Source organism: Papio anubis, chromosome 13, assembly GCF_008728515.1.
Source record: "Papio anubis isolate 15944 chromosome 13, Panubis1.0, whole genome shotgun sequence".
Taxonomy (NCBI): Eukaryota; Metazoa; Chordata; class Mammalia; order Primates; family Cercopithecidae; genus Papio; species Papio anubis.
The window spans coordinates 62352521-62378103 of NC_044988.1; the positions used below are offsets into that span (position 1 = coordinate 62352521).

Consider the following 25583-nt stretch of genomic DNA (forward strand, 5'->3'; position numbering starts at 1 on the left):
CAGAAAGTAAGTCAGTGGTTACTTAAGACCTGGGGGTGAGGGTGAAGGATTAACTAAATAGGGACACAAGAGAACTTTCTGGGGTGATGAAAATGTTCCATGTCTTGTTACAGATATTTGTTACTCACATATATAAAACTATCAAAATTTATCGAATCTGAATACTTAAGATCTGTACATCTTATTGTATGCAAATTATCCCTCAATTTTTAAAAAGTTATTTGAAAAAACAGTCAAAATTATCTGGAATCAGCAACACTAGCAGGCTACTTGGCATTTTCTATCATACATGCCTACAATTTTAATAGATAGGTAGGTAGACAGATAGGTAGGTAGATAGATAGGTAGGTGGATTAGATAGATAGGATGGATGGATGGATAGACAGACAGACAGACAGACAGAGATAGGGTCTTGCTCTATTGCCCAGGCTGGAGTGCAGTGGCATGATCACTGCTCCTGCAGCCTTGAACTCCTGGGCTCAAGCAATCCTCCCACCTCAGCCTCCCAAGCAGCTGGGACCCCAGGTGCACATCACCATGCTTGGCTTATTTTAAAAATTAGCCAGGCATGGTGGCTCACACCTATAATCCTAGCACTTTGGGAGACTGAAGCAGGAGGATTGCTTGAGCCCAGAAATTCAAGACTAGTCTGGGTAACAAGGCAAAACCCCACCTCTAAAAAAATACAAAAATATTAGCTGGGAGTGGTGGCAGGCACCTGCAGTCCCAGCTACTCACGAGGCTGAGGTGGGAGGATTGCTTGAACCCGAGAGGCAGAGGTTGCAGTGAGCTGAGATTGCACCACTGCACCTTGGCCTGGGTGACAGAATGAGACCCTGTCTCAAAAAAATAAATTAAATTAAAATAAAATAAAATAAATAAAATAATATAACAATTTTTTGGTGTGTGTGGAGACAGGGTCTCCTCATGTTGCCCAGCCTGGTCTCAAACTCTTGGGCTCAAGCTATCCTCCTGTCTTGACCTCCCAAAGTGCTTGGATTACAGGTGCAAGCCACTATGCCTGGCCCATGCCTATATTTTAAATACTTATGCAACAGAGGCCCTTACTATAATTCCTGTCCCATTCAATGTTTATTAAGTGTGAATAATAATTTAAAAATACATCTATAAGGCCAGGCACAGTGGCTCACGCCTGTAATCCCAGCACTGTGGGAGGCCGAGGCGGGCGGATCATGAGGTCAGGAGATTGAGACCATCCTGGCTAACGTGTTGAAACCCCGTCACCACTAAAAATACAAAAAATCAGCCCGGCATGGTGGGGGTCGCCTGTAGTCCCAGCTACTCGGGAGGCTAAGGCAGGAGAACGGCATGAACCCGGGAGGCGGAGCTTGTAGTAAGCCGAGATGGCGCCACTGCACTCCAGCCTGGGTGACAGAGCGAGACTCCATCTCAAAAATAATAATAATAATAATAATAATAATAATACATCTATGAAAAGCTGATAAGTGATAGTCACTTATTTATCTGATTCCAAAGAAAAATTAACTAAACTATAGCCAGAATACATAATTCCTATCATCAAAGTTCAGACTAACTCCAACCACTTGAACCTTTTTCTTCTGAGGACTTTGATGGGATTACATTGTTAAGAGTTTATAATTTTCTTTTTTTTAACACCCTTTCACTATCTATCACAATATACTTTTCCACTAGACACAGAGAAATAATATCATCAGTGTAAAAGGAAATTTTACTGCAAATTTCTAAATCCTTGGTAAATCCTATAGAGATACTGCATGTTTTCAGAAGAATCTAAATTCATTAGCTCAACAAATTCATGTTTAAGTCAAAAGCACTGAAAAGCATGTGATATTTATAAAGAAATATGACCTAACAGAAAATAGAAAATAAAAAGCAAGAAAAGCAAATAATCATTATCGTACCCATTGAAAATATGCTGAATAAGTGGGTGAGTAGTCTTCATGTATACATCCCGATTGGTGCACGCTTCACCAAAGACTTCATCAAAATAAAAAACATGCTGAAAAATAAATTTGATTTTATAGAAAAAGATACATTCTGGATTTTCTTAATCACTATTCTAGTTAACAGATGATAAACGCCAAAATATGTCTTTAAATAATAGTAACTGACCATATCAAACTTAGAGATAAATAAGCAATCACTGTTAAATGACAGGGCCTCCTCTTGAGATCTCTGTAGACATGTTCTTACAAGGTAAAAACTAAGGCACACGATTTTTGTTTTCTCTTAAGAGAAGTAAATTGATAAATACAAGAGTGAGCCAATCCTCCTTAGGTCTAGGAGAGAAAGTGAATTCTACGGGGATTATCCTCGTATTCCAACTAGGGCTAGTATATTTAGAATTTTGGAGGAATTTGTGGCTGGGCACGGTGGCTCACGCCTGTAATCCCAGCACTTTGGGAGGCCGAGGCTGGCAGATCACGAGGTCAGGAGATTGAGACCATCCTGGCTAACACGGTGAAACCCCGTCTCTACTAAAAATACAAAAAACTAGCCGGGCGTGGTGGTGGGCGCCTGTAGTCCCAGCTACTCAGGAGGCTGAGGCAGGAGAATGGTGTGAACCCGGGAGGCGGAGCTTGCAGTGAGCCGAGATGGCGCCACTGCACTCCAGCCTGGGCGACAGAGCGAGACTTCATTTAAAAAAAAAAAAGAATTTTGGAGGAATTCTAGGGGAAGATCTCAATTCTGTAGGTTACACAGCTTAACTTTTAATTCCATAAATATTTATTGCTCAGCTGGTAGCACAAACATTGCAGTAGGCACTTGAAGGGGCCCAAGGATACAGACATTACCCTAGCATTTCCCTATCTTATCTCCTAAAAATCTTAATCTACGCAAGTATGCAAATGACTAGAAGACAGAAGAATCTTAAGATAAAGTACATGTGGACTTCAAAGGAAAACATATTCTCTCTGATTATGAAAAAGACTATACTGAGAATGAACCATGGGGGAAGAGGAGGAATTTGAAAGGTAGTGATGGAAGGAGGGAAGGTATTCCAGGCACAGGGGAAGTATGAACAGAGTCAAAGCAGAAAAGCAAAAAGAATTAACTGTTTAATTAATTAATGTTCAGGGAATAGCAAGGATTCAATGTGATTGAAATATAGTATCACAGAAAGCAGAAAAGTGAAACAGAGGCCGGGTGCAGTGGCTCCACGCCTATAATCTCAGCACTTCAGGAGGCCGAGGCAGGTGGATCACCTGAGGTCAGGAGTTTGAGATCAGCCTCGCCAACATGGTGAAACCCATCTCTACTTAAAATACAAAAAAATTAGCCAGGTGTGGTGGCAGGCGCCTGTAATCCCAGCTACTCAGGAGGCTGAGGCAGGAGAATCGCTGGAACCCAGGAGGCAGAGGTTGCAGTAAGTTGAGATCGCACCATTGCACTCCAGCCTGGGCAATAAGAGCAGAACTCCATCTCAAAAAAAAAAAAAAAAGAGACAGAATACTAGAATAATGAATTAGGACTGTGTTGTAGGGGTCTTGGAACACCAGTCTTAACTGGGGGGCAGAATGCTCATATTTAATTCAGTAAATAGTGGGGAAACAAAGAAAAACTATAGGCAGGAAGGACGATCTCAGTCTTTACTGGAAGATTTATCTGGCTTCACACTATGAATGGTTTGAGAGCAGAGACACTAGTAATTCAGTGGTGAGGTAAAAAGGGTTCTAAATTAGATGATAACCAAGGAAATAAAGAGATGGATACAGAAGAAATTTGATAACTGACTAGAGGTGGAGACCTGGGGAGATAAAGGGGTCCAAGACAACTTCCAAGTGAAAAATCACAGTAATTTGGAAAAAGAGAGATAAAATACCCCATTATATTGGGTCTGAAAAGCTTTAATTCAGCAGCTGTAATTATTTCCATAATTTAGAGGCTTACCATGTTGGTAGGTACAACTACATATATATATATGTATGAATATACATTTGAATATATATTCTTATATCATGTTGGTAGCTTGTATATATTATGTATATATACACACATATATATAATATACACACATATATTCTTATATATATATAGCCCAACTATACATATACAATAATAATAATATGTATTTTATTATTTTTTTGAGATGGAGTCTCGCTCTGTTGCCCAGGCTGGAGTGCAGGCATGATCTTGGCTCACTGCAACCTCCATCTCTCAGGTTTAAGCCGCTCTCCTGCCTCAGCCTCCCAAGTAGCTGGGACTACAGGCGTATACCACCATGCCCAGCTAATTTTTGTATTTTTAGTAGAGACAGGGTCTCACCATGTTGGCCAGGTTGGTCTTGAACTCCTGACCTCAAGTGCTGCCTCAGCCTCCCAAAGTGCTGGGATTACAGGTGTGAGCCACCATGCTGGCTGATATATATTCTAATATATTATTTGCACCACTGCATTCCAGCCTGGGCCACAGATGAGATGCTGTCCCAAAAAATAAAAAAAAATTTTTTTAAAGTAACATGTATTTATAGAATATCTCTGGAAAGATACACTTAGAATAGATAACCCCAATTTCCTTCATGGAAGAAACAGGATTGGAGGGACACTTGTATTTTACACTTTTGTACCTTTTGATTTTGAAATAGGTGAATCTATCCTATTCAGAGATTTTTACTTTTTCATATAAAAGTAACACGGAATAACATATATTATTTTACATATATATAGCTGGGCTACCAAGATGGTGTGTGTGTGTATACATATACATACACATATATATACATATATACACATATATAGTTGGTCTAATATATAAGACTATATATTTAAGAAATCCTTGGGTGCTGACGAGTTGATGGGTGCAGCACAGCAACATGGCACAAGTATACATATGTAACAAACCTGCACGTTATGCACATGTACCCTAGAACTTAAAGCATAATAAAAAAAAAAAAAAAAAAAGATCTCCTGATAATTTCAAGCCTGAGTATAGCATAATGACAGTCCATACACCATGAATGACAGATAAGGCCTTATCTTCTTTTTGGGCCAGCTCTAAATATCTAGTCAAAAAAAAAAACTGTATGGACAGATCCAGAAAACTGGACTTGGGCCAATTTACTGTGGGTCACTCTATCCCAAGGTTGTTTCTGTTGTGTGTACCATTAAATTACATTAGAATGGAAATTTGTTAGATTGTCTAAGAAGAAATTGGGAACACAAATCTAAATCTACAAGTTACAAAAAAAGTTACAAAGTAAGAAAATAATGAATCTGAAGAATAATAAAGACATGTGTCAACTTTTAGTGTTTTGAAAAATGTGATAAGATTTTAAGAACACTAAAATATTAATAACTACTGAAGTTGGGTGATAGGTACATAGAGAGGTCATTAAACTTTCGATTAAGCTTAAAAAGGTCAATAATAAACATAGTTTTTAAATCTGGTGTTTTTGTTTGGTTTTGTTTTGTTTTTTTGAGACAGAGTCTCACTTTGCTGCCCAGTTTGGAGTGCAGTGGTGCGATTTTGGCTCACTGCAACCTCCCCCTCCCTGATTCAAGTGATTCTCCTGCCTCAGCCTCCTGAGTAGCTGGGATCACAGTGCCCACCACCACGCCCAGCTAATTTTTTTGTATTGTTAGTAGAGACAGGGTTTCACCATGTTGACCAGGCTGGTCTCAGAACTCCTGAAGGTGATCCGCCTGCCTTGGCCTACCAAAGTGCTGGGATTACAGGTGTGAGTCACTGTGAACGGCCTAAAATCTGGTTTTAATGAACATTATTTATATCTATCTCATATATGGTCTCTAGGCAAGGAGACAAATTAATTAGTTGCTCAAATATCACCATAGGTTTTTATAGTTAAGTATGAAATCAAAAGCAAAGAAACCCACTAAATATATAGTTACCTATAGATGTGGATATATTCAGCATTTCTCAAAAAAAAAAAAAAAAAGAAAAAAGAAAAAAACTCACAACTAAAGTGAGAATACATTTTTTTTTTGTTTGCTTTTGTTACAGCGAGTATATGGCAATTCTGCCTCTCCTTCTAAAAGTGCTCATGGATAACTTGAGCTTTTGAGTAAAGACCTCGGAAAGCATTTGTTAAGGGAATTAGTATCTTTCCTTCCCATAAGGTTTAGATATTGGTTTTCCTAGTACTTTCGTAAATATCTTTCATGAAAGATATGTAAACATGCAAGATTATTATAGTTAACGTACATGCACAATTCATAAAGTCCTTTGCATCACACACACTTTCATTTGCTCACATTTTATCAGTGAGGCTGGAGCAACACCTATGTTGACCTCACTAACCTTGACAGAATCAGAGTTCCATGTTTGTTTGTTTGTTTGTTTGTTTGTTTTGAGGCAGAGTCTCCCTTTGTCGCCCAGGTTGGGGTGCAGTGGTGTGATCTCGGCTCACTGCAACCTCTTCCTCCCAGATTCAAGCGATACTCGTGCCTCAGCCTCCCGAGTAGCTGGGATTATAGGCACACAGCCACCACGCTCAGCTAATTTTTTGTATTTTTAGTAGAGATGGGGTTTCGCTATGTTAGCCAGGCTGGTCTCAAATTCCTGGCCCCAGGTGATCCCTCTGCCTCAGCCTCCCAAAGTGCAGTTTATTTTTTAAATAAGTTTTTTTTCAGATTATAAAAGTAACACGTGGGCCAGGGGCTTGTAATCCCAGCACCTTGAAAGGCTGAGGGGATGGATCACCTGAATTCAGGAGTTTGAGACCAGCTGAGGCAAAACGGAGAAACCCGGTCTTTACAAAAAATATAAAAATTAGCCCGGCATGGTGGTGTGACAACTGTAATCCCAGCTACTCAAGAGGCTGAGGTGGGAGGATTGCTTGAGCCCAGGAGGTTGAGGCTGCAGTTTGCCATGGCTGCACCACTGTACTTCAGCCTGGGCAACAGAATGAGACTGTGTCTCAAAAAATAAATAAAATAAAATAAAACAAAAGTAACATGTATTTATAGGATATCTCTGGAAAGATAAACTTAGAACCCCACTTGCCTTCATGGAGGAAAAAGGATTAAAGGGACACTTTTATTTTACACTTTTGTACCTTTTGATTTTGAAATAGGTGAATCTATCTTATTCAAATATTTTTACTTTTTCATATAAAAGTAACACAGCTGATTATGAAAAATTTTTTAAATATGGAATTTATTTATTTGGTCTCAAACTCCTGAGCTCAGGCAATCTGCCTGCCTTGCCCTCCCAAAGCACTGGGATTACAGGTGTGAGTCGCTGCGCTTAGCCAAATACGGAATATTTTTAAAATTACAATACATGCCAGGTGCAGTGGCTCATGTTTGTAATCCCAGCACTTTGGGAGGCCAAGTCAGGAGGAGCGCTTGAGCCCAGGAGTGGGAGACCAGTCTGGGCAACACAGCAAGACCTTGTCTCTACAAAAAAAATATATATCTATTAGCTGGGTGTGGTGGCATATGCCTGTGGTCCCAACTTTTCAGAAGGCTGAGGTGGGAGGATTGCTTGAGCCCAGGAGGTTGAGGCTGCAGTGAGCCATAATCATGCCATTGCACTCCAGCCTAGGCAACAGAACAAGATTCTGTCTCAGAAAAATTAAAACAAAATAAAACAAAATAAAAATTACAATAGAGAACAAAATATAGAGAATAGACAAGAAAATAAAATTATCCTTAAATCTTGCTGTTCAGCCACTGTTAACTTTTTTTTTTTGAGACGGAATCTCGCTCTGTTGCCCAGGCTGGTATGCAGTGGCGCAATCTTGGCTCACTGCAAGCTCTGCCTCCCGGGTTCACATCATTCTCCTGCCTCAGCCTCCCAAGTAGCTGGGACTACAGGTGCCCGCCACTATGCCCGGCTAATTTTTTGTATTTTTAGTAGAGACGGTGTTACACCATGTTAGACAGGATGGTCTCGATCTCCTGACCTCGTGATCCACTTGTCACGGCCTCCCAAAGTGAGCCACTGTTAACTTTTTGATGTATTTCAGATTTCAGTATCATCTTTTTTTTTCTAATATGTATTTTTTTCTTTTTCTTTTTCCTGCTTTTTTTTTGAGACAGAGTCTCACTCTGTTGCCCAGGCTGGAGTGCAGTGGCGTGATCTCGGCTCACTGCAAGCTCTGTCTCCCAGGTTCATGCCATTCTCCTGCCTCAGCCTCCCGAGTAGCCAGGACTACAGGCATCTGCCACCATGCCCGACTAATTTTTTGTATTTTTAGTAGAGATAGGGTTTCACTGCCAGCCAGGATGGTCTCAATCTCCTGACCTCGTGATCTGCCTGCCTTGGCCTCCCAAAGTGCTGGGATTACAGGCATGAGCCATCATGCCCAGCCTCTTTTTATTATTTTTTTTAAGACAGAGTCTTACTCTGTCACTCAGCTTGGAGTGCAGTGGCACAATCACGGCTCACTATAGCCTCAACCTCCCAGGCTCAGGTGAACCTCCCACCTCAGCGTCCCAAGTAGCTGAGACTATAGGCACATGTCGCCACACTTGGCAATTTTTTTTTTTTTTTTTTTTGAGACACAGTCTCACTCTGTTGCCAAGGCTGGAATGCAGTGGCACGATCTCAACTCACTGTGAACTCTGCCTCTCAGGCTCAAGTGATTCTCCTGCCTCAGCCTCCCAAGTAGCTGGGATTACAGGTGTGTGCCACCAGGCCCAGCTAATTTTTGTATTTTTAAAAGATGGAGTTTCACCACGTTGGCTAGACTGGTCTTAAACTCCTGACTTCAAGTGATCCACCCCCTTCTTCCTCCCAAAGTGCTGGGATTACAGGTGTGAGCCACTGCGCCCAACCACCAGCTAATTTCTTTCTTTCTTTCTTTCTTTTTTTTGAGATGGAATATCGCTCTCTTTGGAGTGCAGTGGTGCAATCTTGGCTCACTGCAAGCTCCACCTCCTGGGTTTACACCATTCTCTTGCCTCAGCCTTCCGAGCAGCTGGGACTACAGGCGCCCGCCAACACGCCTGGCTAATTTTTTGTATTTTTAGTAGAGACAGGATTTCACCATGTTAGCCAGGATGGTCTTGATCTCCTGACCTCCTGACCCCCCCACCTTGGCCTCCCAAAGTGCTGGGATTACAGGCGTGAGACATCGCGCCTGGCCTAATTTTTTTTTGTAAATTTTACAGAGACAGGGTTTCACCATGTTGCCCAGGCTGGTTTTGAACCCCTGGGTTCAAGTGATCCTCCTGCTTTGGCCTCCCAAAATGCTGGGATGCTAGGCATGAGTTACCACACCCAGTCTATATTTTTTCTTTAAGAAATTGGTTGTACAGGCAAGCAGAGGCCAGACCATGTAGGGTCTTGTTAAAACTTAAAAATTTTATTGTAAGTGCAAGAAAGAGTCTTAAAGGATTTTAAGTAAAAGAGTATGTGTATATTTAGCAACTATCCTTCTATTTGTATTTTACCAATAGTATTTTAATAATCAAGTATGGTTGTTGCATGTTTAAACAGATGCTTTTATAGTACCCATCACAGTTAATAGCTTTCCTAATACTGAACTTGCATTATGCTTGCATGCCAGTATAAAGTACTGAAACTAACTTGCTAATGTCTTATGTAGGCTTTTGTATTCATATTTATAAATAAGATTGGTCAGGCCAGGCGCAGTGGCTCACGCCTATAATCCCAACACTTTGGGAGGCTAAGGCAGGTGGATCGCTTGAGCTCAGGAGTTCGAGACCAGCTGGGCAACATCGTGAAACCCCATCTCTACAAAAAATACAAAAATTAGCCAGGCGTGGTGGTATGTACCTGTAGTCCCAGCTACTCAGGAGGCTGAGGTGGGAGGATCACTTGAGCTCAGGAGATGGAGTTAGCAGTGAGCCAGGATCACACCACTGCACTCCAGCCTAGGCGATGAAGACAGACCCTGTCTCAAACAGACAAAAACCATTGGTCCACAGCTTCTTTGTGTGTTTGTGGGCCAATCTTACTCACTTTGTAATATGACATCTGCATTAGCTTCCATATTAAACTTGTATTCACTTATTGCCAATTTCAAAAGACTAGAATGAAATAATATGGTTTCCTTGTTTCACTCATTATATTGATATAAAGTTTAATGGTTTGGTAGGATAGCATACTACATGTATATGATCATATTTACTAAGTAACAAGATTTGAAAAGAAAGGACATTTAATAAAACAAACACAAAAACCTATTATCTCTAAATATGCTTAAAAATAAAACCCAAAGAATCTACGATCAATATTTATTTACCACCCAGTTTGCTATAAACCTACCTTTTCTTCTTTATATTTGAGGAAGAAAAAAGAAAAAGAAGTCCTCCCAACATTTTTATATCATAGCATTGACAGGTAAGGACTCGGACCTATGAGAGCAAAGGTCCAAAGTTCAAACAGCAGAGAAAGTGCCATGGAAACTATGGGTATTCAATAAGTATTGACCAGTGGTAATGACAAAAAGTAAGGTTATTGTGTTTGGGGATAACAGAAAAAGACAAAAGATAAGATGATGCCTCCTTGAGGGAATTACTGTGACAGAGGCATCATTAAGGAAGTCTTAGACAGACAGTGATTGGATAGGGCTATTACGATGGCTATAAGTAGCCATGGAACTAGATAGCATTACAACTAATTGGTCATTTAGTCCATTTTCAAAATAAATATCTCCCACTGAGACCTAATAGACCATGCATTGATCAGCAATCGATATGGCTGTTAAAGTGATTGGGTTGGTTTTACAGTGGCCTAATAATTTAGTACCAATAGAAACACTCAGTGGATTACTCTGAATATCACTGTGAAATGCAATTTTGGTAACCAAAGAAAAAGAAGAACAATACAAGTTAGAAAGTGGGGGAAAGTGTTAACAAATTTGACTTCAGCATTAAAGGATTTATTCCACTAATGTAAGATCTCAGCTAAGGTGACTTGCTAGCATACCACATTTTTTTTCTCTCTACCAGCTACTCAGTTTTGAGGCAAGAGAACAAGAGGGAGAAAGAATAAATATAATATGAATGTTTAGGGAAGTAGATTCAGAGTAAGAGAAACTGTGTATTCGTAAATCTTAACATCTGATGGATTATCTGGTTTTAGATTACTCACAATTGTTTCAGTTTTAGGAGTACCTAAGTGATGATTCTTTCCATCTGTGGAGTTTGCTGTTTCCCTATGAGACTAAATAATTATTGCAAGGTACCTTCAGCTTGGAGTAAGTTCCTTTCAATACCAAACTCTTTCTCCTTCGACTCTTCATAATCACTCTAGCAGGTAGTGAACATTATTTACATGTCTGAGTTATTAGTGTTTTATTTAAACCCTTATATGGTAGATGTGAAATCATATCCTTGGATTATATTTACCCACTGCAGTCTACCCTGTATAAAGTGGTCTGCTCAGAGCCCAATTTTCACCAATTAATTATAAGCCCAAGACAGCTGAGAATGAAAATAAGCACATGGCTGGCAACTGTGGGTCCTGCTGCCCAAAAAGATATTGTTCATCATTAAACCCAAGTCTCAAACTCAGCAGATGAGAAGTTCACACTATGAGATGCAAGCAAGAATGGAAATCAACTGTGTGACATCTCACAGTCACTCTGGGGCATATATTCAGTGACTGGTCCTGTTGACAACTACTTAATTATTTATTTGTTTTTTATTTTTATATTATTTTAGAGGCAGATCCTCCCTCTGTTGCCCAGGCTGGAGTGCAGTGGTGCAATCATAGTGCACTGTAATGCAGAACTCCTGGGCTCAAGTGATCCTCCCACCTCAGCCTCCTGAGTAGCTAAGACTACAGGTACACACCACCATGCTAGGCTAGTTTTAAATTTTTTTCTGGAGAGACAGGGTCTCGCTATGGTGCCCAGGGTGGTCTCAAACTCTCCAGCTCAAGTGATCCTCCTGCTGCAGCCTCCCAAAGCGCTGGGATTATAGGCATGAGCCACCACACCTGGCTCCACTTCATTATTTAAATTATTTTTATTCCTTCATCCCTCTTTTTTTTTTTGCTGAATATGTATAATTAAATTCACACAAAGCATGTTAAGTGAATATATGATGTAGCTCCACTGCACAAGAGAAATTGTTTTTGTATTCCCTATTGCACCATCTTTTTAAAAAAATGAAGGCCCTGGATATCAATGACTTAAAACAGTGTCACATCAGGAATGAATGTCAACACCCAAACCAGAAACATGATTTTCTGTGTTCTAACAGAAACCTGTATGCCACCACTCAAACAAAAAGCAAAAAAAACTGACATACTTGATAATATTAGTTCCAAACATAAAAGGAAAACATCATACCTGCAGAATATATTGAGTGAGGTCAACTGCTTCTTTCTTCTCATGCACAAGTAGAGTTTCTTTGTCTTCTACAGTAATAATATTAATTTCTCCACGACGTACCTCCCTCATGCCCAGGGGGCGTTTTCGAACACAAACTCTGATTTTATCCATCTCAGTCCAAGGATTCTGTTTCTCTGAAGTGTTCTGTCTAATATATGTTTATAAACAGGCTTTTAATTTTTAATAATAGGACAAGATTACTTAACAGGTCAAAGTATCGGTACATTTTGCTGTATATTAGGCATAATATATTTCTTAAAGTTACAAAGTAAAGGGTCAACCCTGAGAAAGTTCTTCTATCTCCATCCCCACCCTACTCCACCTCTTCCCCTGCAAAAACATAAAAAACAGAACAACAAAAACCAATCAACAAACAAAAAAACCCCTAAGAGATCTTACATAGGATACTATTTTATACAATTGTTTCACATCAATTCTGATTTTCTTAGCCCTCCAACTGGCTGCTGAAAAAAAATTTCTGTCACGGAGGCTGGAATGCATTGGCATAACCACGGCTCATTGCAGCCTCGACCTCCTGGGTTCAAGCAATTCTACCTTAGCCTCCCGAGTAGCTAGGACTATAGGCATACACCACCATAGCTGGCTAATTTTTGTAATTTTTGTAGGGACAGGGTCCCACTATCTTGCCCAGGCTGGTCTTGAACTTATGGCCTCAAGCAATCCTCCCACTTTGGCCTCTCAAAGTGCTCGGATTACAAGCATGAGCCATCACGCCCAGCCTGGAAAATTATTTTTTTACTGGGATCTGAATTGGTTAAAAAAAAAAACAGCAAATAATTTTCTAATATAATGCATAAAGCACTACTTTTATGGCATGTTTTAAAGCAAATTTTATTTTCTTAACCAACATTTAGTGACTTTAAAATGCATCATTTTTGCATGAAACTGCAGGTGGAATAAAGAATGAAATGTACCATTTTGAGGTACTGTGGGAAAATCTTGACAATCATTAAAACTAGACGATGGGCCAGGTGCAGTGCCTCACGCCTGTAATCCTGGCACTTTGAGAGGCTGAGGCGAGCAGATCACTTGAGGTCAAGAGTTCGAGACCAGCCTGGCCAACGTGGCGAAACCCCCATCTCTACTAAAAATATAAAACTTAGCCGGATGTGCTCACTTAAACCCAGGAGGTGGAGTTCACAGGTGAGATAGTGCCATTGCATTTCAGCCTGGGCAACACAGCAAGACTCTGTCTAAAAAAAAAGAAAAAGAAAAAGAAACTGGATGACGGACATATTGGGATTCAGTGTTCTATTTTTTCTTCTTTTGCATATGTTTGATTTTTCACAAGAAAACAGAAATTTTTGTTTTGTTTTGAGACAGGGTCTTGCTCTATCATCGAGACTGGAGTGCAGTGGTGTGAGCACAGCTCACTGCAGCCTCAATCTCCTGGGCTGAAGCCATCCTCCCACTTCAGCCAATAGTAGCTGGAACTACAGGTGCACACCACCATGCCTGGCTAATTTTTGTAGAGCCAGGGTCTCACCATGTTGCCCAGGCTGGCCTCGAACTCCTGGACTCAAGCAATCTGCCTGCCTTGGCCTCCCAAAATGCCAGGATTACAGGCATGAGCCACTGTGCTCATCAAAAATGAAAAATTTTAATTAAAAAAAATTTTTTTTATTTTTGAGACAGAGTCTCACTGTGTCACCCAGGCTGGAGTACAGTGGCACAATCTTGGCTCACTGCAACCTCTGCCTCCTGGGTTCAAGCAATTCTCCTACCTCACCCTTTAGAATAGCTGGGATTATAGGCACCTGCCATGACGCCCAGCTAATTTTTGTATTTTTAGTAGAGATAGGGTTTAGCCATGTTGGCCAGGCTGGTCTTGAACTCCTGACCTCAGGCGATCCACCTGGCTTGGACTCCAAAGTGCTGGGATTACAGGTGTGACCCACTGCACGTGGCCTAATGCATCATTTAAATAAGGGTTTTGTGTTAAAATCTTTAGTTGTTGGATATCAATAACCTAATCATATAAAGTTGATCAAACAGGACAGAAAATGTTTAGTCCTTTTTAAAATTGCCCAGGGCTCAAGGATGACTCATATGAACAAAAGGCCCATAGTTTTCAAGTTCAAGGGGCAAAAAGACATGCATGTTTTCTAAAAAGCTCAGTTTGGGCAGGGTGGAGTGGCTCTCACCTGTAATCCCAGTGCTTTGGGAAGCTTAGGTGGGAGGATCACTTGAGGTCAGGAGTTCAAGACCAGCCTGGGTAACATAGTGAGATCCCCATCTCTACAAAAAATTAAAAAATTAGCTGGGGACAGTAGTGTGTACCTGTAGTCCTAGCTACCTGGGTGGCTGCAGCAGGAGGATCGCTTGACCTCAGGAGTTTGATGCTGCAGTGGGCAATACTGCACCACTGCACTCCAGCCTTGGTAACAGAGCAAGACCCTGTCTCTATAAAACAAACAAACAAACAAAGAGTCAAATAAATGAAATGGTAATGGTTAAACTAAAATATCCATCCTATCCTTGATGTTTTTAAATAATGCAAAGCGGTATTTTTATTTATAAGTAATTCCAATTTAGATTTTTATATATTATTCAATAAAAAAGTAATATTCAAGAAAATAGGCCGGGCGCAGTGGCTCACGCCTGTAATCCCAGCACTTTGGGAGGCAGAGGTGGGCGGATCACAAGGTCAGGAGATTGAGACCATCCTGGCTACCATGCTGAAACCCCATCTCTACTAAAAATACAAAAAATTAGCCAGGCATGGTGGCGGGCGCCTATAGTCCCAGCTACTCGGGAGGCTGAGGCAGAATGGCGTGAACCCGGGAGGCGGAGCTTGCAGTGAGCCAAGATCGCGCCACTGCACTCCAGCCTGGGCAACAGTGTGAGACTCCATCTCGAAAAAAAAAAAAGAAAGTATTTACTCCTTTACCACTGAGGTAACCAACAGAATAGCAACAATCTGCCTTCATAGTCAAGGAGCAATCTATTCCTCTCAGAATTAAAAGAAGAAAACAGTATTACATGCTCTGTGATCTCCTAGACCAAACAAAATGTTTCCAAAAATATTATAAAAATTCACTGATATATTTCAAATTATTAAAGATATTTTTACTGTTTAAACTGAGTCTTCTATTTTTATGGAGTAAAGAACTGATTATGAGATCTTCTGAAACCTTAGCCAATGTAAGACCAGATACAAATACTTTATCTTAAGGTATGAATAATAGTATTTTTAAAAAGAAAATATGGCTCAAGAATGAATTTTATTTTCCCATAACTAACATACATAACATTTAAAATAAAACAAGGAATGTATTTTTTTTTTACAAGAACATATTTCCTACTATATCATTGTTAGTAGTAGGGATTACTTGTTATTTCACCTCTTAGGGACCTTATTTCAAACTCTAACTCGAAGCACTAGGTGAAAATAACTTATTGTCACCCTGACTCTCAAACTCTAATCTCCACCTACAATGTCTTACTGTTTGTAACCACCAAAATTGTTTTTTCCAGGGTTGAAACTATAGAAAGCACTCAAAATCAGGATCGTATTTCTTTTTTTTTTTTTTTTTTTTGAGACGGAGTCTCGCTCTGTCTCCCAGGCTGGAGTGCAGTGGCGCAATCTCGGCTCACTGCAAGCTCCACCTCCCGGGTTCACGCCATTCTCCTGCCTCAGCCTCCCGAGTAGCTGGGACTACAGGCGCCCGCCGCCACGCCCGGCTAGTTTTTTTTTGTATTTTGTAGTAGAGACGGGGTTTCACCAGGTTAGCCAGGATGGTCTCGATCTCCTGACCTCGTGATCCACCCGTCTCGGCCTCCCAAAGTGCTGGGATTACAGGCTTGAGCCACCGCGCCCGGCCGAGGATCGTATTTCAATGTGTGCAGGTGAACTAACTGCTCCAAAGACCTACTTAATTAAACTACATGCCCTTGTTTTTAACAAAGCATCTTTAAGTCTCCTGGTTGGGTTAAGTGAATTTGATAACCTTAAAAAAGTTCTGTGGATTGTGTAATTTTTTTCTCTATTGTAGAAGGGTTAACTATTTTACTTTCACGGATGTACTAGATGTATCATGTTACGCTATAATAAATAGTAGAAACAAGTCTGCTATAGATCCTGGCAAGTCGCAGCTGTTTTGATGTACATGAACAATATCATCTTTCTCCCACCTAGAAAGTTCCCAATTTCTCATTAATTTTCCCACATCCAGGTATTCCTATTATTGATGCAAAAGCTGTTCATGATAATTTCTGTTATATTCATTTACTGTAAATAAGGAGTAGATGCTGTCTGCTGGACATGAAGGAGAGGCCTGCCCTTGCCTAAGGCTACTTTCCCTCAAAAGAAAGAAAGATAAAATTTATTACCTGATACAAGAATGAGGGATTCCATAGTTATACCCTGAAACATGAGAGATTCTTTGAATAATGGGAATATCACAATCCCCTAGTATTGGAGAAAAGTAATTTGGTGAAAAGAGTGAAGTGCTGATTTCTGTTTGCACATAGGAATCACCAGCTGTGGCATTCATAATTCCTGTTTTTGTATGGTACTGGGAATCATCTGGTAGCGTGTGTTCTAGCACTTTTAGGTAAGTGGACTTCTGTTCATATGCAGAGAAATCTGATAAACTGCACATTTCAAACCCATCATTGCTGGCATTTGTGTCTTTATTGTCAGCAGGAGAATCAAAATTCAGTTGTCTGCGAGGGCCAGATCTTAATTCCTGAGACTTGATGCGCAGGCTGCTTGTCTGAAGATGACGCTCTGGGATACTGACTGCTTTATCTTCTTCTTGCATAATCTTAATAATTTTGATAAGTTGGAAGAGACGTTTGCGGTCGTTCATGTCATGGACTCCTAATTTGGAGTAGTCTTTCATTGTAATCTTGGCTAATTCATCTATTTTCTGAAGGCCAAGGGCAGTGAAATGAGAATAATACTGTGCAAGTTCAGCTTCACAAAGACATTCATATAACCAGGATGCCATTTTGGTGAATAGGTTTCTATAAACTCTGAAGAGAGAAAGAAAAGCCATTCGCTTGAAATAGAGTATATGCAATACAATTATTTATTTAAAAAAATGAAAACCACAAAACCACAAACATGCAAAAAATGTTTTATCTGTCAAGTTCTCAACAAACATATTTTTCTTGTGAAATTATTGATTAAATAGCATAGTGCATGAACAAAGATGCTTTGTATTGCACATGAAGAATTTGTGGTAACACATAATTTGTTAATTTGCTTAATAAAAAGAGACCTTCCATTATATATATATATATATATATATATACACACACACACACACAAATGAACACGTACATAACACATAACTTACTTATTTCTCGGGAGTTCCTTCCAACCTTGCAATGTCTACTTAACACATGCCACAACTATTGAAACCTTGTTCCCAACAACTGATTGTAGCAGGACTAATTTTAGATGCTCAACTTAATGTCAAGGCATGCTGCACAACTGTTTCCCATGAATAATGAGCAGGGCCTAAGAACTCTTTCAGAATGAAAAGCAGAATTAAATGGCATACCACAGAGGATTATAAACTAATGTAACTCAAAGGAAGATAGCATTTGTATTTGCTGAGTACTGGCAAAAGTTAGTTAAATAGAAGTAAAGACATCATCAATTTGGCATCAACCAATTCAGGATTTCAGATCATTCCAAAAGGTGGTCATCGATCTCTATCTGTACAGAATATGAATCAAATAATTTACCCAGGAAATTAATACTAAGGTCAAGATTTTAAATAGTTGTACATTTAAATGTTTTTAAAAATTTTTAACATCGAGATACTTAATTGAATACTAACACATAATGTGGTAAAAACACATAATCCTGGTCTATTATTAAAGTCAGGATCCTGAGCTCTCTATATCGCTGTTAATCAAGTTCATGAGAATATCCAAAAGTAAATACACTACATTTTCTTTTTAAAAATGGTTTTATAATTCAGAGTTTTCAAAAATTCAGTTAGGTAACTAGTGGTAAAACTTTCCTGTTTTCACTTTAATTTATATTTGATCTTCTATCTAGCAGAAATAGAGAAAAAGTAGAGGGTAAGGTAATAAAGATAATCAAAGAACCTTGAATAATTAGCTTTGGGGGAAATACTACTTAGGCTAAAAGGCTAAATGGGCTGAGTAACACATCCTAAACTAATCCTGGCCTTTTCTATTTGTGGTAGATTTGGTTTTTGTTTTGTTTTGTTTTGTTTTGTTTTTTTGAGATGGAGTCTCACTCTGTTGCCCAGGCTGTAGTGCAGTGGTGGTATCTTGGGTCACTGCAACTTCTACCTCCAGGTTCAAGCAATTCTCCTGCCTCAGCCTCCTGAGTGGCTGGGATTTACAGGTGCGTGCCACCATGCTCGGCTATTTTTTTTGTATTTTTAGTAGAGAGGAGGTTTCACCATGTTGGCCAGGCTCGTCTTGAACTCCTGACCTCGAGTGATCCACCCACCTCGGACTCCCAAAGTGCTGGGGGTTACAGGCATAAGCCACCATGCCCAGCCCAGTTTAGGCACTTTAAAATATATAGATACCTGAGCCCCATCCCAGATCTATAGAAAACCACAAAACAACCAGAAATAACTCCCAGGTTTTAGGAAGGGCAGAAATAAGAACTTCGGAAAAGTTCCCTAGGTAATTATGATTGTATGCCGCTGATTTATATCTATCAAAATTACAAATGCAAATGCACTGATCCAGCAATTCCACCTCTAGGAACTTATCCTTATCCTTCAGATAATACATACAAGTACAAAATGACATAAGTGTAATGCTATTCATTACAGCACTGCTTGTAATAGCAAAGTCATGGAATAGAGACTGGTTAAATAATGATAGTCCATTTAATGAAAAAATGCTATGAGACAATTACAAGGAGTAAGTAAACTGTAAAATATTATTTAAAAAAGAAAGCTATCCAATATATTGTTACTAAAGCAAGGTACAGAACAGTTTATAAAACAGAGAGATAAATGATATATAATAAATCTACATATTTGCTTATCAGACAAAAAATATCACTGAAGGATGCACAATAATAGTGGTCTTGAAAGGGTGAGGGGAAGTAGGTAGTAGAGGGTGATTATGGGAAGGAAACTACTGTATGCTTGTAAATGCTGGTAGTTATTACTACCTTTCCTATTGTCATTTCTATTTCACTGGTGTCTCTATCACCCAGGGCAAGACCTAAAACAGTTTATTTTTTAAATTTTGAAACTATGTGACTGTATTTTTTATTTTAAAAATATATTTCTAAATAAAAATATTATACATATTTCTAATTCCACCTCCCTTCCTCCCTCTCGGTCTCCCTAAATTGACCTGATACAATTGTTTCTTAAGATTTTGATGGCTTTCTAGCCTTTTAAAAAATTGTATATAACACTGTACTCATAACTATATTGCAATCTATGTTTTAATTTAACATAAACATTCTCATATGCTATTTGTTACAGGCATAAAAAACAATTCATACTATCATAAATATTTGTTGACTAGCTTAATTACCCCAGGGAAATGTGACTTCTCTCTAAACTCCTGCAGAGTTTTGGTGTAAAACTGATAGGGCATTTATGATATACATACTCATTTTTTAAAAATTTATTGCCAGTCTTGTTCCAGAGATAATATAAGATGGTTCTGCCTTGTACTACTGTATGACTTATTAAAGACAAAAGCAATATGATCCCACTCAGTCAAGTACTGTGCTAGATAGGTGCGCGCCAATTTTTTTTTTTTTTTTTTTTCGAGAGGGAGTCTTGCTCTGTCGCCCAGGCTGGAGTGCAGTGGCCGGATCTCAGCTCATTGCAAGCTCCGCCTCCCGGGTTTCCGCCATTCTTCTGCCTCAGCCTCCTGAGTAGCTGGGACTACAGGCGCCCGACACCTCGCCCGGCTAGTTTTTTGTATTTTTTAGTAGAGACGGGGTTTCACCGTGTTCGCCAGGATGGTCTCGATCTCCTGACCTCGTGATCCGCCCGTCTCGGCCTCCCAAAGTGCTGGGATTACAGGCTTGAGCCATCACGCCCGGCCACAACAAATATTTTAAGTGAACAGTATCCGCTTAGATTCTGTTCGTTTAAAATATTTAGAAATGGGCCAGGCACAGTGGCTCATGCCTGTAATCCCAGCACTTTGGGAGGCCAAACCTGGCGGATCACTTGAGGTCAGGAGTTTGAGAACAGCCTGGCCAACATGACAAAACCCCGTCTCTACTAAAAACGCAACAATTACTCAGGCATGGTGGCGCACGCCTGTAATCCCAGCTACTCAGGACGCTGAAGCAGGAGAATCACTTGAATCCAGGAAGCAGAGGGTGCAGTGAGCTGAGATTGTGCCATTGCACTCCAACCTGGGTGAGAGAGCGAGACTCTGTCTTAAAAAAAAAAAAAAAAAAAAAAAATTTAGAAGTGTTCCATTATCAGCTGGGCGTGGTGGCTCATGCCTGTAATCCCAGCACTTTGGGAGGCCAAGGCGGGTGGAACACGAGGTCAGGAGATCAAGACCATCCTGGCCAACATGGTGAAACCCTGTCTGTACTAAAAATACAAAAATTAGCTGGGTGTGGCGACATGTGCCTGTAATCCCAGCTACTCAGGAGGCTGAGGCACTTGAACCTAGGAGGTGAAGGGTGCAGTAAGCCGAGATTGTGCCACTGCACTCCAGTCTGGCAATAGAGCAAGACTCTATTTTAAAAAAAAAGAAAAGTCCATTATCTCTACTGTTTTGCCCAAGGCAACCAAGTGATTAAAAGATTCCATGACACCTGCTTATGTGGCCATAGAGCCATTTTCTCTGAGTTTCCTAATTCTTTACAAGTACCATCACCCAAATTAATGGCAACATCCTCAGGGTCCTTACAACTTTAAGAAACCGAATATCCACAATATTGTTACCAACTTCACTCTGAACACTTTATATGGTTTAAAAAAGCATTTTATGTAAAAGGCTAATTCCATTATGCCAGCAGATAGTCCACATTCATACTACTTTGATGATCTGATTAAACTAAAATGTAGAGTTATATTTTATGCCAAGCACTATCTTAGATGCTTTATGTAAAAAATGTTATTCATTGTTAAGTCAGAATTCCATTTTTAAAAACTCGAAGCAAACTCCTAAAGTAAAAATAGTGCTTTCTGGCTGGGCGCAGTGGCTCACACCTGTAATCCCAGCACTTTGGGAGGCAGAGGCAAGTGGATCACGAAGTCAGGAGTTCGAGACCAGCCTGGCCAGCATGGTGAAACCCCTGTCTCTATTAAAAATTTGTTTCAGGCCGGGCGCGGTGGCTCAAGCCTGTAATCCCAGCACTTTGGGAGGCCGAGACGGGTGGATCACGAGGTCAGGAGATCGAGACCATCCTGGCTAACACGGTGAAACCCCATCTCTACTAAAAAATACAAAAAACTAGCCGGGTGAGGTGGCGGGCGCCTGTAGTCCCAGCTACTCAGGAGGCTGAGGCAGGAGAATGGCGTGAACCCGGGAGGCGGAGCTTGCAGTGAGCCGAGATCCAGCCACTGCACTCCATCCTGGGCGACAGAGCGAGACTCCGTCTCAAAAAAAATAAATAAATAAAAATAAAAATAAAAATACAAAAATTGGCCAGGCGGCTGAGCACGGTGGCTAACGCCTGTAATCCCAGCACTCTGGGAGGTTGAGAAAGGTGGACTGCCTGAGGTCAGGAGTTCAAGACCAGCCTGGCAAACATAGTGAAACGCTGTCTCTACTAAAAATACAAAACAATTAGCTGGGCGTGGTTGACGGGCACCCGTAATCCCAGCTACTTGGGAGGCTGAGGCAGGAGAATCACTTGACCCAGGAGGCGGAGGTTGTGGTGAACCGAGATTGCGCCATTGCACTCCAGCCTGGGCAACAAGAGCAAAACTGTCTCAAAAGAAAAAAAAAAAAATTGGCCAGGCATGGCAGCACGCGCCTGTAATCCCAGCTACTCTGGAGGCTGAGGTAGGAGAATCACTTGACGCCAGGAGGCAGAGGTTGCAGTGAGCCGAGACCGCACCACTGCACTCCAGCCTGGGCAACAGAGGGAGACTCTGTCTTAAAAAAAAAAAAAAGTGCTATTTACTGGTTGTTTTTAGATTGACAATTTCAATGTAAGTTATAGTAGTACCTGTCCTCCAGTTCAGCAACCAGTCCAAAAATATTAAGTGAAAAATTCCAGAAAGGAACATTTGTAAGATTTAAATTGTGCACCATTCTGAGTAGCACAATTAAAATCTCTCACAATACCGGCTCCCGCTTCCTGGAATGTGAATCATCCCACTGTCCAGCCTATCCACACGGCATAAACTGCCCACTCATCAGTCACTTAGTAGCCACTCTGGTTACCAGATCAACTGTAGGGTAGTGCAATGCTTGTGTTTACGTAACCCTTATTTTACTTAAATAATGGCCCCAACGCAAAAGAGTAGTAATGTTGGCAATTCAGACATGCCAAAGAGAAGCCACAGTGCTTCCTTTAAGTGAAAGAATGAAAGTTCTAGACTTAGGAAAAAGCATAACCTATAATAGGGGTTGGTACTATCCATGGTTTCAGGCATCCACCAGGGGTCTTGGAACATCCTCCTCGAATAAGGGGGGATACTACCATACCCTTAAAATCTTAATTTTTTAATTCAAATTGTATTATTGGATTTATTTTTCAGTACTTAGGGGAGCATGGGAGCAAAGGATTGCTTTAAGAATCCTTTCCTCAACATGTAGAAGCCTGATTAGAAAATTAGGGAGAAGAACAAACAAGTCTAAAGCCGGTGGTTTAACAAGATAAATACATGAATAATGCAGCCTGGGCAACATAGTGAGACCCCGCCCCTAAAAAAAAGACATGAATAATGAACATATAGGTAACCCTCAGCTATAAGTTGTAAAACTTACATAGAAATAGGCTATAGAAGAGTAGAATCGTGTCATGGCTCCAGAGCAAGACTCTCGTCTCAGCGCCAGCCCAGCCCAACCCAGCCCGACCCAGCCCTCACAGGTCCACCGTGGTGCATGCAAACCACCTCCCAGCCATGCGCTCCCTCCCGCTCCTCAGCTCCTTCTGCCTCCTGGCGGTGGCCTTGGCGACCGAGGTGAAGAAACCTGCAGCCACAGCAGCTCCTGGCACCGTGGAGAAGCTGAACCCTAAGGCAGCCACGCTGGCCAAACGCAGCGCCGGCCCGGCCTTCAGCCTGTACCAGGCCATGGCCAAGGACCAGGCGGTGGAGAACATCTTAGTGTCGCCCGTTGAGGTGGCCTTGTCGCTGGGGCTTGTGTCGCTGGGCGGCCAGGCGACCACGGTGTCGCAGGCCAAGGCAGTGCTGAGCACCGAACAGCTGCGCGACGAGGAGGTACACGCCGGCAAGGGCGAGCCGCTGCGCTCACTCAGCAACTCCACCGCGCGAAACGTGACTTGGAAGTTGGGCAGCCGCCTGTAGGGACCCAGCTCAGTGAGCTTCGCTGATGACTTCGTGCGCAGCAGCAAGCAGCTCTACAACTGCGAGCACTCCAAGATCAACTTCCGCGACAAGCGCAGCACGCTGCAGTCCATCAACCAGTGGGCCACGCAGACCACCGACGGCAAGCTGCCTGAGGTCACCAAGGACGTGGACTGCACGGACGGCGCCCTACTTGTCAATGCCATGTTCTTCAAGTCACACGGGGATGAGAAATTCTACCACAAGATGGTGGACAACCGTGGCTTCATGATGACTCGGTCCTATACCGTGGTTGTCATGATGATGCACCAGAAAGGCCTCTACAACTACTATGACAACAAGAAGGAAAAGCTGCAAATCATGGAGATGCCCCAGACCACAAGCTCTCTAGCCTCATCACCCTCATGCCCTACCACGTGGAGCCCCTCGAGGCCTTGAAAAGCCGCTAACCAAAGAGCAGCTGAAGATCTGGATAGGGAAGATGCAGAAGGCTGTCGCCATCTCCCTGCCCAAGGGTGTGGTGGAGGTTCCCATGACCTGCAGAAACACCTGTCTGGGCTTGGCCTAACTGAGGCCATTGACAAGAACAAGGCAAACTTGTCACACATGCCATGCAAGAAGGATCTGTACCTGGCCAGCGTGTTCCACGCCACCGCCTTTGAGTTGGACACAAATGGCAACCCCTTTGACCAGGACATCTATGGGCACGAGGAGCTGCGCAGTCCCAAGCTGTTCTACTCTGACCACCCCTTCGTCTTCCTGGTGTGGGACACCCAGAGCGGCTCCCTGCTGTTCACTGGTCGCCCAGTCCAGCCTAAGGTTGACAAGATGCGAGATGAGTTGTAGGGCCTCAGGGTGCACACAGGATAGCAGGAGGCAGCTGAAGGCTTCTGAGACACATGGGTGCTACTGGGGTTGCGGGGGAGGTGAGGTACCAGCCTTGGATACTCTATAGGGTGGGGGTGGAAAAACAAACCAGGGTTCCCGTGTGCTTGAATGGACCTTCCCAGCTAGAATTTATTCCACTTGGACATGGGCCCCAAATACCATGATGCTGAGCCCAGAAACTCCACATCCTGTGGGACCTGGGCCATAGTCATCCTGCCTGCCCTCAAAGTCCCAGATCAAGCCTGCCTCAATCAGCGTTCATATTTATAGCCAAGTACCTTCTCAACTGTGAGACCAAATTGAGCTAGGGGTGTCAGCCAGCCCTCTTCTTGTGACACTAAAACACCTCAGCCGCCTCCCCAGCTCTATCGCAGTCTCTCCCAACTACAAAACTAGGTGCTGCAGCCCCTGGGACCAGGCATCCCCAGAATCACCTGGCCCCAGTGAGACAGATTGAGAAAGAGATCACAGAACGGGCTTCTGGGCAGACTCTGGTCAAGAATGGTACCATGGGGATGAACTTTTTGTTTTTGTTTCTTTCTTTTTTAGTTTTTCAAAGATGGGGAGGGAAGGGGGAACATGAGCCTTTGTTGCTATCAAACCAAGAACTTATTTGTACAATTTTTCAATAAAATACTTTCTTCAACAACAACAACAACAACAAGAAAATAAACAGGCTATAACCAGCTGGGCACAGTGGCTCGTGTCTGTAATCCCAGCACTTTGGGAGGCAGAGGCAAGTGGATCACCCGAGGTCAGGAGTTCGAGACCAGCCTGGCCAACATGGTGAAACCCCATCTCTACTAAAATACAAAAATGAGCTGGGCATGGTGGTGGGCACCTGTAATCCCAGTTACTCAGGAGGCTAAGGCAGGATAATCTCTTGAATCCAGGAGGCGGAGGTTGTAGTAAGCCAAGATTGCGCCATTGCACTCCAGCCTGGGTGACAAAAATCAAACTCCTTCTCAAAAAAAAAAAAA

At 41.7% G+C, this 25583-nt stretch overlaps 1 protein-coding gene and 1 pseudogene across 5 annotated transcripts in view; one reads left to right on the forward strand and one right to left on the reverse strand.

Annotated features, from left to right (window-relative positions):
• KIF24 (kinesin family member 24) overlaps positions 1 to 25583 on the reverse strand; it is a 91277-nt gene that overhangs the window by 56546 nt on the left and 9148 nt on the right. For 4 of the 5 annotated variants that reach the window (XM_017949778.3, XM_017949779.3, XM_003911586.4 and 1 more), the window contains exons 2-4: positions 16628 to 17275; positions 12233 to 12422; positions 1905 to 2002 (exon numbers count right to left, since the gene is read on the reverse strand). In XM_017949778.3, the coding sequence (XP_017805267.2) occupies positions 1905 to 2002; positions 12233 to 12422; positions 16628 to 17275 (936 nt within the window). Of the gene's footprint in view, positions 1 to 1904; positions 2003 to 12232; positions 12423 to 16627; positions 17276 to 17601; positions 18545 to 25583 lie in introns of those variants that run through there. The other variant, XM_009188617.4, reaches the window with a different exon arrangement.
• On the forward strand, positions 23238 to 24647 carry LOC101013548 (annotated as a pseudogene).